At 35.6% G+C, this 13926-nt stretch overlaps 1 protein-coding gene across 3 annotated transcripts in view; it reads right to left on the reverse strand.

Moving 5' to 3' along the window:
• LOC123554676 (uncharacterized) overlaps nt 1-13926 on the reverse strand; it is a 121644-nt gene that overhangs the window by 69444 nt on the left and 38274 nt on the right. For all 3 annotated transcript variants that reach the window (XM_053525274.1, XM_045344965.2, XM_045344957.2), the window contains exons 4-9: nt 10604-10789; nt 9590-9784; nt 4950-5048; nt 3404-3553; nt 3059-3259; nt 2468-2686 (exon numbers count right to left, since the gene is read on the reverse strand). In XM_053525274.1, coding sequence (XP_053381249.1) covers nt 2468-2686; nt 3059-3259; nt 3404-3553; nt 4950-5048; nt 9590-9784; nt 10604-10789 — 1050 coding nt within the window. The remainder of the gene's footprint in view (nt 1-2467; nt 2687-3058; nt 3260-3403; nt 3554-4949; nt 5049-9589; nt 9785-10603; nt 10790-13926) is intronic.

The following is a 13926-nucleotide window of genomic DNA, read 5'->3' on the forward strand; positions in this document are numbered from 1 at the left end:
CTCAAAAGTTGCACTTTTAAAAAGAATTTCGTACTTTCTGACCGATGAAATGAAGCTGTTATATCATAATGCATATATTATATCAACCATGGACTATTGCAGTATGGGGGCTTGCCTGTAAATCAGATACTGATAACATACATAATATATAAAAGAGGGCAATTCTTGTAATAACAAAAAATCGTATCGCAGGTAGCGTGTTTAAAAATCTGAATCTGCTCACTTTTGAAATCAGATGCAATTATCTCATGGCTGTACTGGTTTTTAAATGTGACCGTAACCTTGTACCAAAATATATGTCTGAATTATTATCTTTTGCTCACAACGATAGATATAATCTTCGATCGTTCCTCGACTCGTAAAGATCTTTCTTTGTTGAAGCCCCGAACAAACTACTTGAAACAAACATCCTCATACAAAGCCACGCATATATGGAATTCAATTCCATCAAACATCAAACTGCAAGATAATCTATTAACGATTAAACGGAAAATTAAGGATTATTTATCACAAGAACAACGTTACTAATACTGAGATGGTGTTTTATTATTTATTCATTTTTTATTTTTAAATCTACATCAATTATCATGCATTTTTGTGGCATAGGGCAGCTTTTAAATTTTATGATATTGATGGATGAATGTACATGTATGCAAGAAGAATTCCACTGATTTATACTCCTGGTAAAATCATTTCAAATCGAGTTTGTTATTGAAGTGTGTTTGTCGTTAAAATTGTGCTACTGTTACTCTTATTGTTGTAGATACTGTGTTTTAACATTTATGTAGAAGGCCATATTGGAAATAAGTTGTATGTATACTATGTACTCTTAATATGTCACCTTCTTAAAATAAAGTTATTATTATTATTTTATTATCATTATTATAATTTAACAAATTAAAATGAAAGATGACAGTTTCTAATAAGTGTCAAAAAGTCAAATTAATAAGGTAATTTCATAATATGCTTTATTATTTGGCCTTAAGCAGTAGTACAAACAGCCTCGGCCAGTTCGATAGTCCTGGGCAAAATAGAATAGAATGATAAACAAGAGGGTCATTCACCCTAAAGCATTCACCTGTGTACAAGGCTTCAAGTGGGTTTGTACAAGTACAGAGTTAGGTTTCTTCTATGTTAGCCTATATTATATACATGTACATGTCACACACACTTTTGAACCTAGAGCAATAATTTGAACAATTGTGGTAGACATTACAAATCTGATATCACACGGCAAATATCAAGGCTCTAGCTATTATTGATTCAGAGAAGAAAAGTGACCATGCCCCCTGCAGCCATGTTTTTTGACAAATCGGAATAACTTGAAGTTGTCTTGAACAATCATGGTAGACGGTCACACAAGAACCATTTGTGTATTTTTTTTTTAATCGAGCTTGCAGTTTCAAACAAGAAGATTTTTAAAGTTTCCACTAGATACATATAGGGAAAAGTGACCACGCCCTCTGGCGGCCATGTTTTTGACGAATAAAAATAATTTGAACAATCTTGGTAGAGGGTTTCACAAGGACCATTTGTGTAAAATTATTCTAAAATCGGGCTAGCAGTTTCACACAAGAAGATTTTTAAAGTTTCCACTATATACATATAAGGAAAAGTGACCACGCCCTCTGGCGGCCATGTTTTTTGACGAATCAAATTAATTTGAACAATCTTGGTAGAGGGTCACACAAGGATCATTTTTGTAAAATTATTCTAAAATCAGGCAAGCAGTTTCACACAAGAAGATTTTTTAAGTTTCCACTATATACATATAGGGAAAAGTGACCACGCCCGTCAGCGGCCATGTTTTTTGATAAATCGGTATAATTTGAACAATCTTGGTAGAGGGTGACATAAGGACCATTTGTGAGAAACTATTTTAAAATCAGACCATCGGTTTAGGAGGAGATGTCGTTAGAAGTTGTTTTTTTTTAGCTCTGGCAGCCCCTATGTGCAACCAAGCGGAACCGTTTGAACAACTTTTGTAGAAGTCCGCCCAAGGAATATCACGGCCAAGTTTCATCAAAATCCATTCATTGCTTTTGGAGGAGATGCCGTTTAAATACAAATGTTGACGACGGACGGACGACTTGACGCACGCACGCACGCACGACGAACGACGGACACAGCATGATCACAATAGCTCATCACGAGCACTGTGTGCTCAGGTGAGCTAAAAAATAAGATTTATCTTCATATTAAGGCTTTAAGAATGATTTCCAAAAAGTAATCTGGTAATGTATAACAATACCAAAATTTAAATGCAACCTAGGCACAACATTTAAAAATATCTCTGTCCTATTTGATATAAGATATCAAATAAAAAAGTAGTAAATTATTTAGATTGAATTTTCCCCTAAATTTTGTTCGAACAAATTACAGAAAGGCCAGGGTCAATCACATATTGGTGTGTCTTTTATACTCGGACAGTACACAGAAATTATGTCTAATTACATGCAAAAAATACCTTGGCAATTCGGAATGTCCCCGGAAATGTACCATATTCCAGAATCGCCACAAACTACTAAAGTCTTGTGTATACGGACTTCGTCCAATACCGTATCCGGGTCGTCCACTACAACGTAACCATCTTCACACAGCATTTGGCAATACTTTCCATTAAGCCATGTGTCACATGCCAAGGCGCCATTATCAGGAGCACGGAGTTCTTGACACGTGTTCTGAACTAACAATAATTTAATATAAAATTCATTAACAGTTATAATTTAGTATAAAATGTATTAGCAGTTATAGTACTTTTTTCTTACTATGATCTATCCCGAGTAATTTATATTATTCGTTAAAGAAGTGTATGGTTCTAGCTGAACTTGTATAAATGGATTATTTACACAGCAAAGGTTTTAAACCTATTTTGTTTTGTCTCTTATTATTGTACCAATAAAACATTGTAGATCGTTTCCAGTTTTATCTTGAAAACAATACCATAAATGGGATTTAATGATCTTGATAAATTGTTTGTTACATATCCTTTTATAATTTTAAAAAGTGTAACTGGTCGTTATTTTTTATTGTACAACACTAATATACGAGTATTTACGTTCACAGTATGGTTGTCTGTCCCTGAATGTCCAAACTCCGTACGAAACGTTAGAGCCTGTTTTATCGCATTCAACATTCGCTGGACCATTTAGGACTGCACCATTGTCACACATAAACTGACAGGTAGATCCGTAGATCCTTCCATCCGGGCATACGGTCGAGGTGTAGGGTAGCGGGTATATAGTGTGACAGTTTATTTCTGAAAACAGTTCATACCAATATCTTATAGGGACGAGTTTGCATATACAGTGTATATGTAGTTTCATTTTGAATAAGATCATAAAAGTCATTCAGTAAACAGTCAACAGAACATCTATATAAGTTTTATTTGTGAATTACTCACGTTTTACGACGACCTTGAACTCGCAGATAGCCGTGTTATTGGAAGTATCGTATGCCATGTACTGGACAGTATGCTCGCCAACTTGCAGGTCGGATCCAGATTCTGGCCCGGAGATTTGTGTAGAGGTGACACTTCCGCTGTTGTCAGTAGCTGATATAAATGAGTGTGACATTAGATTTGTTCATATGTTTTTTTTTGCATTGTTGTGCATTTGATGCAAAAAATTAGAAATTTGCCCTTGGCAACAATCAAAACCCTTCATTTAGTTATGACAATGTATGAAGGTTATGCTGCGTTTACACTTAGCCACGATGTGCACGATGCCCACGATTTGAGAGAAGCGTGGTGAGCGTGGGGACTCGTGGGATCGAATCGTGGTGATCTTGAGGGAACTTGGTGGAATCGTGATGATCGTAAGAATCGTGACAACATTTTTGACAGTCAAAAATTTTGTCACGATTATCCCGATTTATCTTAAATCTTGAGAGAGCGTGATAGAACGTGGAAATCGTTGTAGAGCGTAATGCAGCTTAACATACCTTAACGTAGCGCATCAGACCTTGATGCTCCATCGTATGGGGATCGCGGTGAACTTGGAAACACGATTCTATGTTCCACTAGATCTGGAGGCATCCTTACATAGTTGACGTTGGAGCCAACATCTTCACGCCCGAGTTCTGTGTTGAAAAGTTGAGAGTATTGTCCCATTTGGTGCCTTCGGTTTCCACTTAACCATGGTCTCACCCACCTGGTCTTAGGCTTTCTATTTCTTCTTCTCATTTCTCTCTTTTATATCCTGAACTATTCCGTCCCTTGTTGCTGCTGCCGACGAGTAACTATTATAGGCATACACGAAAAATGCAAATTCAGCATCTTGTTCAGCTCTTTGATGCATAGCTCGTTCCTCTTTGGAATCTCTGGAGAGAATGACAGGATGACCCATGACTCCTATTTATACTCCAATCGTGCTCAAAACGTGACAATCTTGATCAAATCCTGGCCATAAATCGTAGGAGAGCTTAACAAAACTTGATAACGTGAGGGATCTAAACAGAACGTGACAAAGCGTGATAGCATATCGTGGTAATCGTAAGAGAACTAGAGAGAACGTGATGAAAATCGTGGCAGATCTCGACCAGAATCGTGTTGGTTTCGTAATAAAACGCTGCAGGTAGTAACAAAACGTAGTGAGAGCGTAATAAAGCGTAGGAAAGCATAGTAATACAAAATTCGTGCAAGAAATCGTGGAGCTCCGAGCATTTCTTTAAATCGTGGACCTCGTGGATATCGTGGCTAAGTGTAAACGCAGCATTAGTATAACTCATTTCATGCAATACCTTTGAAACTACAAATGTAACACAGTGTACTTTTATAGTCATGATACAAAAGCCTTATGATCCTATATCTTCAAATGCCTTATCTACAATAGATTTACAACCTAAACTAGGAAAAAAAACGTTTGTTCTCCCTCTGCTTTAAATATTATTTCTTTATTCGACATGTTTCTAAAGGCGATCAAAACGCAAGAGGATGTAGTAAATCTCACCTGTAGGATCGTACCACCAGATACGCCCTGACGTCTTGGTGCGTTCAGCATATCCAACTTTAACATACGGACAATCGGTATACACTGGTGGCTCCATATCTGTTGAAACGTATTAAATTTAAAGTGGAAATATGTGCATTTTTCAAGTAAAAATCCAGCTGAAATAGATGTGTGTGTAAATAGGGAGGGAAAAGTTATATAGCTTTTAACCCAATATACCAAGCTCTTCCTGTTCAGTACGAAATAATAACTTTACAAATATGACTTTTCTTATTTCGACTGCGGCAGTCTTTTTAAGGAAAGTCAAACTGCTAGCGAAAGTTGCTTCCCTTCAACCTAAGAAATCTCTACTTATAGGTAAGGGAGATCACACATGTAGAAAATCGAAGAAAAAAAAATTATTTTATTAGTCAGATTTCTTTATTTCTAACGCATCAACTTCAAATACTTATGTGGTATTATCCTTTAAATGCACAGCAACCGAAAATATTCACTAAAATACACGACTACGACTACAAGTAAGATGCGCATAATGCCACTAACATCTATACCATTGTTTTATAACAATTGATAATACAAATACAAATACATTGCATTTATATAGCGCAAAAATTATAAACTATTCTATTGCACTTTACAATTACATAACACACATTAAACATAAATACATACAAAATATGAAAAGGATTCTAGAACTTAGATTTAAAGATTTGGACATGTATAAATACTATTTTACACCACTTCTGATATTTTGTATTTTAACAAGACTACACTCATTGTTCATGAAACTGCCTAAATAAATGTGTTTTCAGTTTTGATCTAAAGCTGGCTTCAGACTGAATGTTTTTCAGATAGCCAGGCAGATACTATACATAATGCAATGCATCTAAAACTGAAGAGCATTAAAAGTTTGCTGTTAGTCTACCGCTCGGGTTATTTTACTGATATTTCAACTGAGATTCACCCATTTAGGTATTATTGAAAAGGAAAGCGTTTGTCAAAACTGGCCGACTGTTTTGTTTTGTTAGCTCACCTGAGCACGAAGTGCTCAAAGGTGAGCTGTTGTGGTCAGTTGTTGTCCGTCGTGCGTCGTGTGACAACATTTTCCTTTAAAAAAATCTCTTAAACCACCAGGCCAATTTTGATGAAACTTCACTGGGATGTTTCTTGGATGGTCTTCTTTAAGAATTTAATCAAAGAATTAAATTCCGTACAGGACACTGGTTGCCATGGCAACCGAAAGGAAAAACTTTAAAAAATCTCCTAGGGCTTTGATATTTGATTTGTAGCATCAATTAGTTACCCTCTACCAAGACTGTACTGTACAAATTATCTCCCTGAGATCAAAAATGGCTCCGCCCTTGGGGTCACTTGGTTTGTATAGACTTACATAGGGAAAAACTTAGAAAATCTTCTTGTACAAAACCATGGAGCATAGGGCTTTACTATTCGGTATGTAGCATCATTATAAGGATCTTACATGCCTGCCTGTGTAAGACGGGTTTTCCCTACCCGAGGAACAGTATGGAATGGAAAACCGAGCGTTAGCGAGAGCTTTTTATCCATGCTGTCCCGAGGGTTGGAGAAACAGCTGTCTTACACAAGCAGACAAGTTAGATCATTTTTCTTGCCTATCACGTTCAAAAAAGATCGTTGAGACAAATAAATTTAGGTATTTCCTGACATTATAAATAAAGCTTATGACTTCACAATAGTGCCAGTACTATGTGACGTCACCTTTGTGCACGCTATTTTAGACAAGGTTTTTTCCCTAGCGAAAAGACAGGAATATTAATCCCCGGCGCGTGCTCGGACAAATGTATACTTTCCCTGCTTAGGTAGGCAAGAATATAATGATCTTACATGTCTGCCTGTGTAAGACAGGGTTTTCCCTACCCGAGGGACAGTGTGGAATGGAAAACCGAGCGTTAGCGAGGTTTTTTATCCATGCTGTCCCGAGGGTAGGGAAACAGCTGTCTTACACAGGCAGGCATTTTTCTTGCCTATCATGTTCAAAATAGATCGTGGAGACAAATAGGTTTGGGTATTTTCTGGAATGTTTCTCATTGCAGAGTTGGTGCAGCCGTTCTGCGCTTGCGCGGAATTATTATCAAATGGAACGCACGGCAAAAATACTCATATTTTTGCATGTCCGCACGCATTTAAGGTATAATGTGCACAATATACTGACTAAAGGTTAGGGTTAGAATCACCATGGTTACAAAATATATACATTTAAGGTATTTTTGTTCAAATTTAGTTAATCCGGAATATACCGGAGTCTGTAATATATCACGGGCGCACCAACTCTGTATTTAGTCACAGCCTATTTTCTGACATTAGGCCTACTTATAGAGTTTATGACGTCACAATGGTATCAGTACTATGTGACGTAACCTTAGTGCACGCTATTTTAGACAAGGTTTTCCCCTAGGGAAAGACAGGAATATCTATCCCCGGCGCGTGGTCGGATAAATGTATACTTTCCCCGCTACGTAGGCAAGAACTAGCGGTCCTCTACGAAGATTTTTTAAACTATTCCCCTGCGGCGAGATATGGCCCCAATCTGGGAGTCATATGGTCTAGATAGATCGATATAAGGAAAAACTTTGAAAAATCTTCGTGTCCAAAACGCAGGTCCTGGGACTTTAATATTTGGTATGTAGTGAGCCTCTACCAAGATTGTTCAAATTATTCCCCCAAGAGGTCAAATATGGCCCCGGTCTCGGATCACATGGTGTCTATTGACTTATACGGGGAAAACTTTGAAAAAACTTCTTGTCCAAACCGCAGGGCCTAGGGCTTTGATATTTTGTAAGTAGCATCACCCAGTGGGCCTCTACAAAGATTGTTCAAATTATTCCCCAAGTGGTCAACATTGGCTCCGCATTTGGAGTCAAATGGTTTATATAGACTTATATAGGGAAAATCTTTGAAAATTTTCTTGTCCAAATAGATAGGGGAAAACTGTCCAAAACTGCATGGCCTAGGGCTTTGGTGTTCGGTCTGTAGCATCATTCAGTGAGCTTCTACCAAGATTGTTCAAATTATTCCCCAAGGGGTCAAATATGGCCCCGGCCACGGGTCACATGGTATCTATTGATTTATTTAGGGAAAAACATTGAAAAATCTTCTTGTCTAAACCGCAGGGCCTAGGGCTTTGATATTTTGTTAGTAGCATTATCCAGTGGGCCACTACAAAGATTGTTCAAATTATTGCTCCCCCAGAGATCAAATATGGCCCCGCCCTGGGAGTTACATGGTTTATATAGACTTATATATAGAAAAACTTTGAAAATCATCTTGTCCCAAAAACCGCAGGGCCTAGTGCTTTAATATTTAGTATGTAGCATCATCCAGTGGACCTCTACGAAGATTGTTCAAATTATATCACTAGGGTCAAAAAAATGGCCCCGCCCTGAGGTCACATGGTTTATATGGGGGAAACTTGTACAAAACCACATGGCCTAGGGCTTTGATATTTGGTACATAGTATTGTGTAGAAGTCCTTTACAAAGATCATTCAAGTTATCCCCCTGGGGTTAAAACTGGCTCCGCCCCGGTGGCATATGGTTTAAATAGACATGTAAAGGGAAAACACCTTGTTTTAAACAATAAGGCCAAAAGCTTAGATGTTTAGTATGAGATATGGTATAGTAATGCTCTATCAAGATTGTTCAAATTATTGCCCTGGGGTCAATGTATGCCACGCTTGGGGTTCCCTTGATTTACATTGACTTATATAGAAAATATCTTTTAAAAAATCTTCCTGTCCAGAACCATACGGTCCAGACTTATTTGGTATTTAGTACTCTCTGGTAGTCAACTATCAAGTTTGTTCAAAGTATGACCCTGGGGTCAAAATTGACCGCGCCCCGAGGTCAACAGTTTTTACATAGTCTTACATAGGGAAACCTTAAAAAATCTGAACCATTAGGCCCAGAGCTTAGATATTTGGTTTTTGGCATAGTCAAGTGGTTCTCTAACAATATTGTTCAAATCATGACCCTAGGGTCAAAATAGGTCATGCCTGGGTCGTCCCTCCAATTACATAGACTTATTTGTTTTTGAAGCAATGGCATAGAAATTTGGACCAAAAATATAATGTTTGATATAGATTTCAATACTCATCTTGACTAGGCTTAACTGTGACCTTCTTTTTCGTTTTTGAAGTTACAGCATACAAATTTGGACCACATGTATAATTTTTATACAGATTCCAATGCCCATTTTGAATAGCCTTAATACTGACTTACTTTCTTGCTGTTGAAGTTACAGCGTAGAAATCTGGACCACCTGTATAATGTTTGATAGAGATTTCAATACTCATCTTGAATATTCTTAATCTTGACTTACTGACCTACTTTCTTGTTTTTGAAGGTACAGCATAGAAATTTAGACTTTTATACAGATTTCAATATTCAATATTCTTAACCCTGACCTATTTCTTGTTGGAGCTACAAGAAAGAGCATTGGATCACTGACGATTTGTAAATTACTTTTCATACAGATTTCAGTAGTGACCTTGAATAATCTTTACATTGACCTACTCACCTAGTTTTTATGTTTTTGAAATTTTAGCGAAGAAATTTGTTCAAGCAAGCAAAGATCCATCATGTCCCTCTCACACCAATACATACCTACACACATGGGCGTACTCCCTCTCCAAATACCAAACTCGTTACAGACTCGAACCTTGCTATGACCTGGCAACACGCTGTATCCAACGACGCAGTTGTATGAGCATATACTTCTGTAGTAGTTATCATCGGTGCATTCAATACTTACGATGCCATATTGATCGGGAGTTGGAAACAGGTCGACACATTGCAGTTCTTAATGTATAAAAGTATAAAATGCCAATGAAAAGATAGCAACAATCAGCGACACTAGTTTTAAAAATCATATTTATTAACTGCCTTTTAATGTTCAGGGAAAAGAAAGCAAACAAAACCAAAGAACTAGAATTAGAGATAAGATGTGTCATTTCTTCTGGAGTAAACACATGTTTAAATTTTTATTTATCATTTGCGTTATCTCTGAGCGTTTTGTGGTTTCCTCTCGATAGCTTGTTACACTGCAATTATTTTACTTCCTTGTATTCTATGCTTCTAAAGCATCTTCTCATGAAAGATTTTTACTATCCTATTTGCATCACACGGATAACTAGGACCTTGCGACCCTGCCCGGAACACATCAGTTTTTAAGTGTCATGTGGTAGTCACAAATAGTCACCCTGTGTTTGGATTTAGCTTTGTTATTGTTTCAGTTGCTAAGGGACCACAGAGTAAATAAAACTAGAGTTCCGCTTGGGTCGGCTCTAAGGGGCGTGAGAGGTGTTGCATATTTCATTATCTCATAAACAGACTTAAGTCTGCTATTGGTTAGCTTAGTTGCATTCCATGGTTTCAAAGAATCTTCTTGTAGTTTTTATCAAATTACACATATATTATCAATTAAAGGTGGTATATTTTCTTGATCTTTATTTCCACTTTTTCAGATTTTTCAGAAATAAATTCTGGAACGTTTGAGAGACATTAATATTTACCTTGAAATGAGCGTTAAATCCCGTGCAGGCAAAATAACCATTATCGCCAATCATATAAATATTTTGATTTTGATCGGAAAATGTAATCTTTAACGTGTATACATACTTTGACAGTAAGGTTGAGTGGCCGTGTCCCATTGTTCTGACTCCAAACATTCTGTTCTGCTTGCCCCGACCAGCTCGTGGCCTCCGTAGCAACCAAAACGACATATACTACCAAGTCTCATGTCATGACTCACGTGACATATCTTCCAACCGTCTGGTATATCATCCCAAGAATTGCAACGTAAAACTGTGTGAAATATATTTTTGTTATACAGTCAAATGTGTATTAAGACCAAATTTCTGAGAGCAAAAATAATGATCTATATGTACCAGGTACTTTGAAAATGTCTAAATCGGAAAACATACTGGCAGTGTTATCTGTTCATAAGTTTGTCTACATCTTTACCTTTATCCCACAGATGTGGTATTTTCTAAATTCAACTTTGCAAAATCAAATGTGTTACAAACGATCAGTTGCAAAGGTTAGTGTAACTATACATAGACAATTTTAATAATACAAGTATAGCTTTTTCACAAATTTTAGTTACACTTTCTAAATGTCCAATGTTGAATATTTGTTAACCAGTATCTTTTCCTGATACTTTAAAATATAAACGATGATATCGAATATGTGTATAATTTTGAGACTTTTAATTTTGTTTATTGAGTCATGTACATTTGAAAAATACGTGTATCATATAAATATAATAATATAAAGTGCTTTGTTCATATATCGTGTATCATCATGTTTTTAGGTTTTAACACGCTCGAGAAAGGAAAGTGCTTTAAACCTAGTGTAGTAAGCAAACAAGGTTTAATTAATTGACTGATGACAATAGGACTGCCATAGAAAGATTCATACATCAATTAGTGTAATACACAGACATTTGGGGTCAGGACCCCCAAAACATCCCACTTTTCACCGGCCCTGCCAAAGGTAAGCGATATTTTGTAGCATTTTAACACGCACTGCTTATGGAACACATTTCTTTTACAATTTCAGCGCGTTTAAAAAAATCACTATCAATACTCCTACAATAAGAAGACTTACAATTGTGAAACTGACACTGGGAACAATTTATTGTGCTGGAGCCCCCACCCCAGGTATTAGATGCCTAATAGTAATGTTTACAAAATGGCATTTGCTTAGTATATTTGGACGGATAATCGAAGACAATTCCGTCCAGTAAAACCACAATAACACATATACGAATTTCGGCTTAATCGATTTTTTTTGACGACCACCATAGATTTCAAACTCCGCCGAAAGAAAATAGTTCTCAAATAACAGCACATAAGACAACTGAAATCATTAGCTTCACTGCACACTTTAATTGAATGCAGAGGATTAGGCCAGCATAGGAAAAATATAAAAGTTAACAGACAATTATCTTTGGAATATGTTGGCAGAGTATTGTAAACAAATTGGATCTGAGTCGAAATTACAGCACCTAAAGCTCAACTTTAGGAATAATCACGTACGAAAAATGACCTTCACTTTCAACGCTATCCAGATGTTGAAATATCTGGCGTATCACATGTACGAGATTTGTTATCTGTATATTATAATTGGACAACGATCAAATTCATGTGGGACTGCCAGAAAAATACCACAATTGGTTAAAAGGAAAGAAACCAAAGAAATGGCAAAATAGAAGAGCAAAAGTGAGTATCAACTTGCTAAATACATTTTTTTACTTTGAAGTCTTGAGGGTAAGAGAAGAAAAAATAACTAATATTACAATTTTCAGTAGTTTTGTTTAAAACAAAGTGCAATTTCAATGTAAAATGACACATGTCCCTGCAAATGCTTAACAATGATACACGTGATAAAAAATTCAAAGTAGTTATATAAATACCGCTTCTGGCGCAGTTTAACCTAATTTAACATTTAGTCTTTGACCTAAACTGACCAATGCCGGACAATTTAAAATCCACAAGTTTTAAACCCAATTAAAAGTTTTTAAAGTTAAATTTAAATACATATGATATAGATGAGTTTACAGAATAAAATATATTGTTTGAAAGAAAGAAGATTTACTGATAATATAAATCCTCATTATGTTACAACAAAAAACGGGAGGCTAATGATAAAAGCAAAATGTAAATCTTGCGGAAAAACGAAATCAAAATTCGTTAAAAACAAAACTGGAGGTAAATTAGATATCCATAAAGCAATGTTACCTTTATTACCTAAGAAAGGTTTAACACTTCCAGGATATAATTATTGTGGGCCAGGAAATCCCCTAGATAATGGACCCCCTGTCAATGAACTGGATGCAGTATGTATGGACCATGATTTTTGCTATGACTCAAGACTAAGTAAAAGTGAATGTGACAAAAAAAATCCTTTCCAACTTAAATAAAACTAAATCAAAAACATTTGGAGAAAAGATTGCAAAACATTTAGTTGTAAAACCTATAATTAAAACAAAATACAAACTTGGGCTGGGACAAAAATCAAAAAACGGGAAAAGGGGGTAGAGTATACCCCCGGAATCACATGGAGCGATGAATTAGCAGAAGAATTACACAAACCAATTAAAAGAAAATTTAGGAAACGAAGAGTGATAGTTAATGATATTGATGATACTTGGTCAGCTGATTTAGTTGACATGCAAGCTTTTTCAAAATATAATAAAGGAGTAAAGTACTTGTTAACCATTATTGATATATTTAGTAAATATGCTTGGGTTATTCCATTAAAGAATAAAACTGGAGAATCTGTTACTGAAGCATTTGAAAAAATAATTTCTGAAGGACGATTACCAGTAAATTTATGGGTAGATGAAGGAAAAGAATTTTATAATAAAAAGTTTGAATCATTTTTGAATAAAAATAAAATTAATATGTATCATACATTTAATGAAGGAAAGGCTGTAGTAATAGAAAGATTTAATAGAAGTTTAAAAAGAATAATGTGGAAATATTTTACAGCAAATAATACTTATACTTATTTAGATAATTTGCAGAATATGGTTGATAAATATAACAAAACAAAACATTCTAGTATAAAAATGACACCAACCGAAGCTAGTAAAAACTTAAATAAAGGTATTGTTTACTTTAATTTATATGGTGATTTAAAAATACCAAAGAGCAAAGCAAAATTTAAAATTGGTGATCGAGTTCGCTTAAGCAAACTTAAAAGACATTTTGAAAAAGGATATACACCAAACTGGACAGAGGAAATATTTATAATTTATAAAATTAATAATACAAATCCCAGAACATACACTATTAAAGATTTAAATGATGAAATAGTTCAAGGTTCATTTTATGAACAAGAACTTTTACCTACTACACAAGAAGTTTTTAGAATAGAAAAAGTTATTAGACGAAACTATAAGAAAAAACAAGCTTTAGTAAAATGGAAGGGTTATA

This window comes from Mercenaria mercenaria, chromosome 15, assembly GCF_021730395.1.
Source record: "Mercenaria mercenaria strain notata chromosome 15, MADL_Memer_1, whole genome shotgun sequence".
Lineage (NCBI taxonomy): Eukaryota > Metazoa > Mollusca > Bivalvia > Venerida > Veneridae > Mercenaria > Mercenaria mercenaria.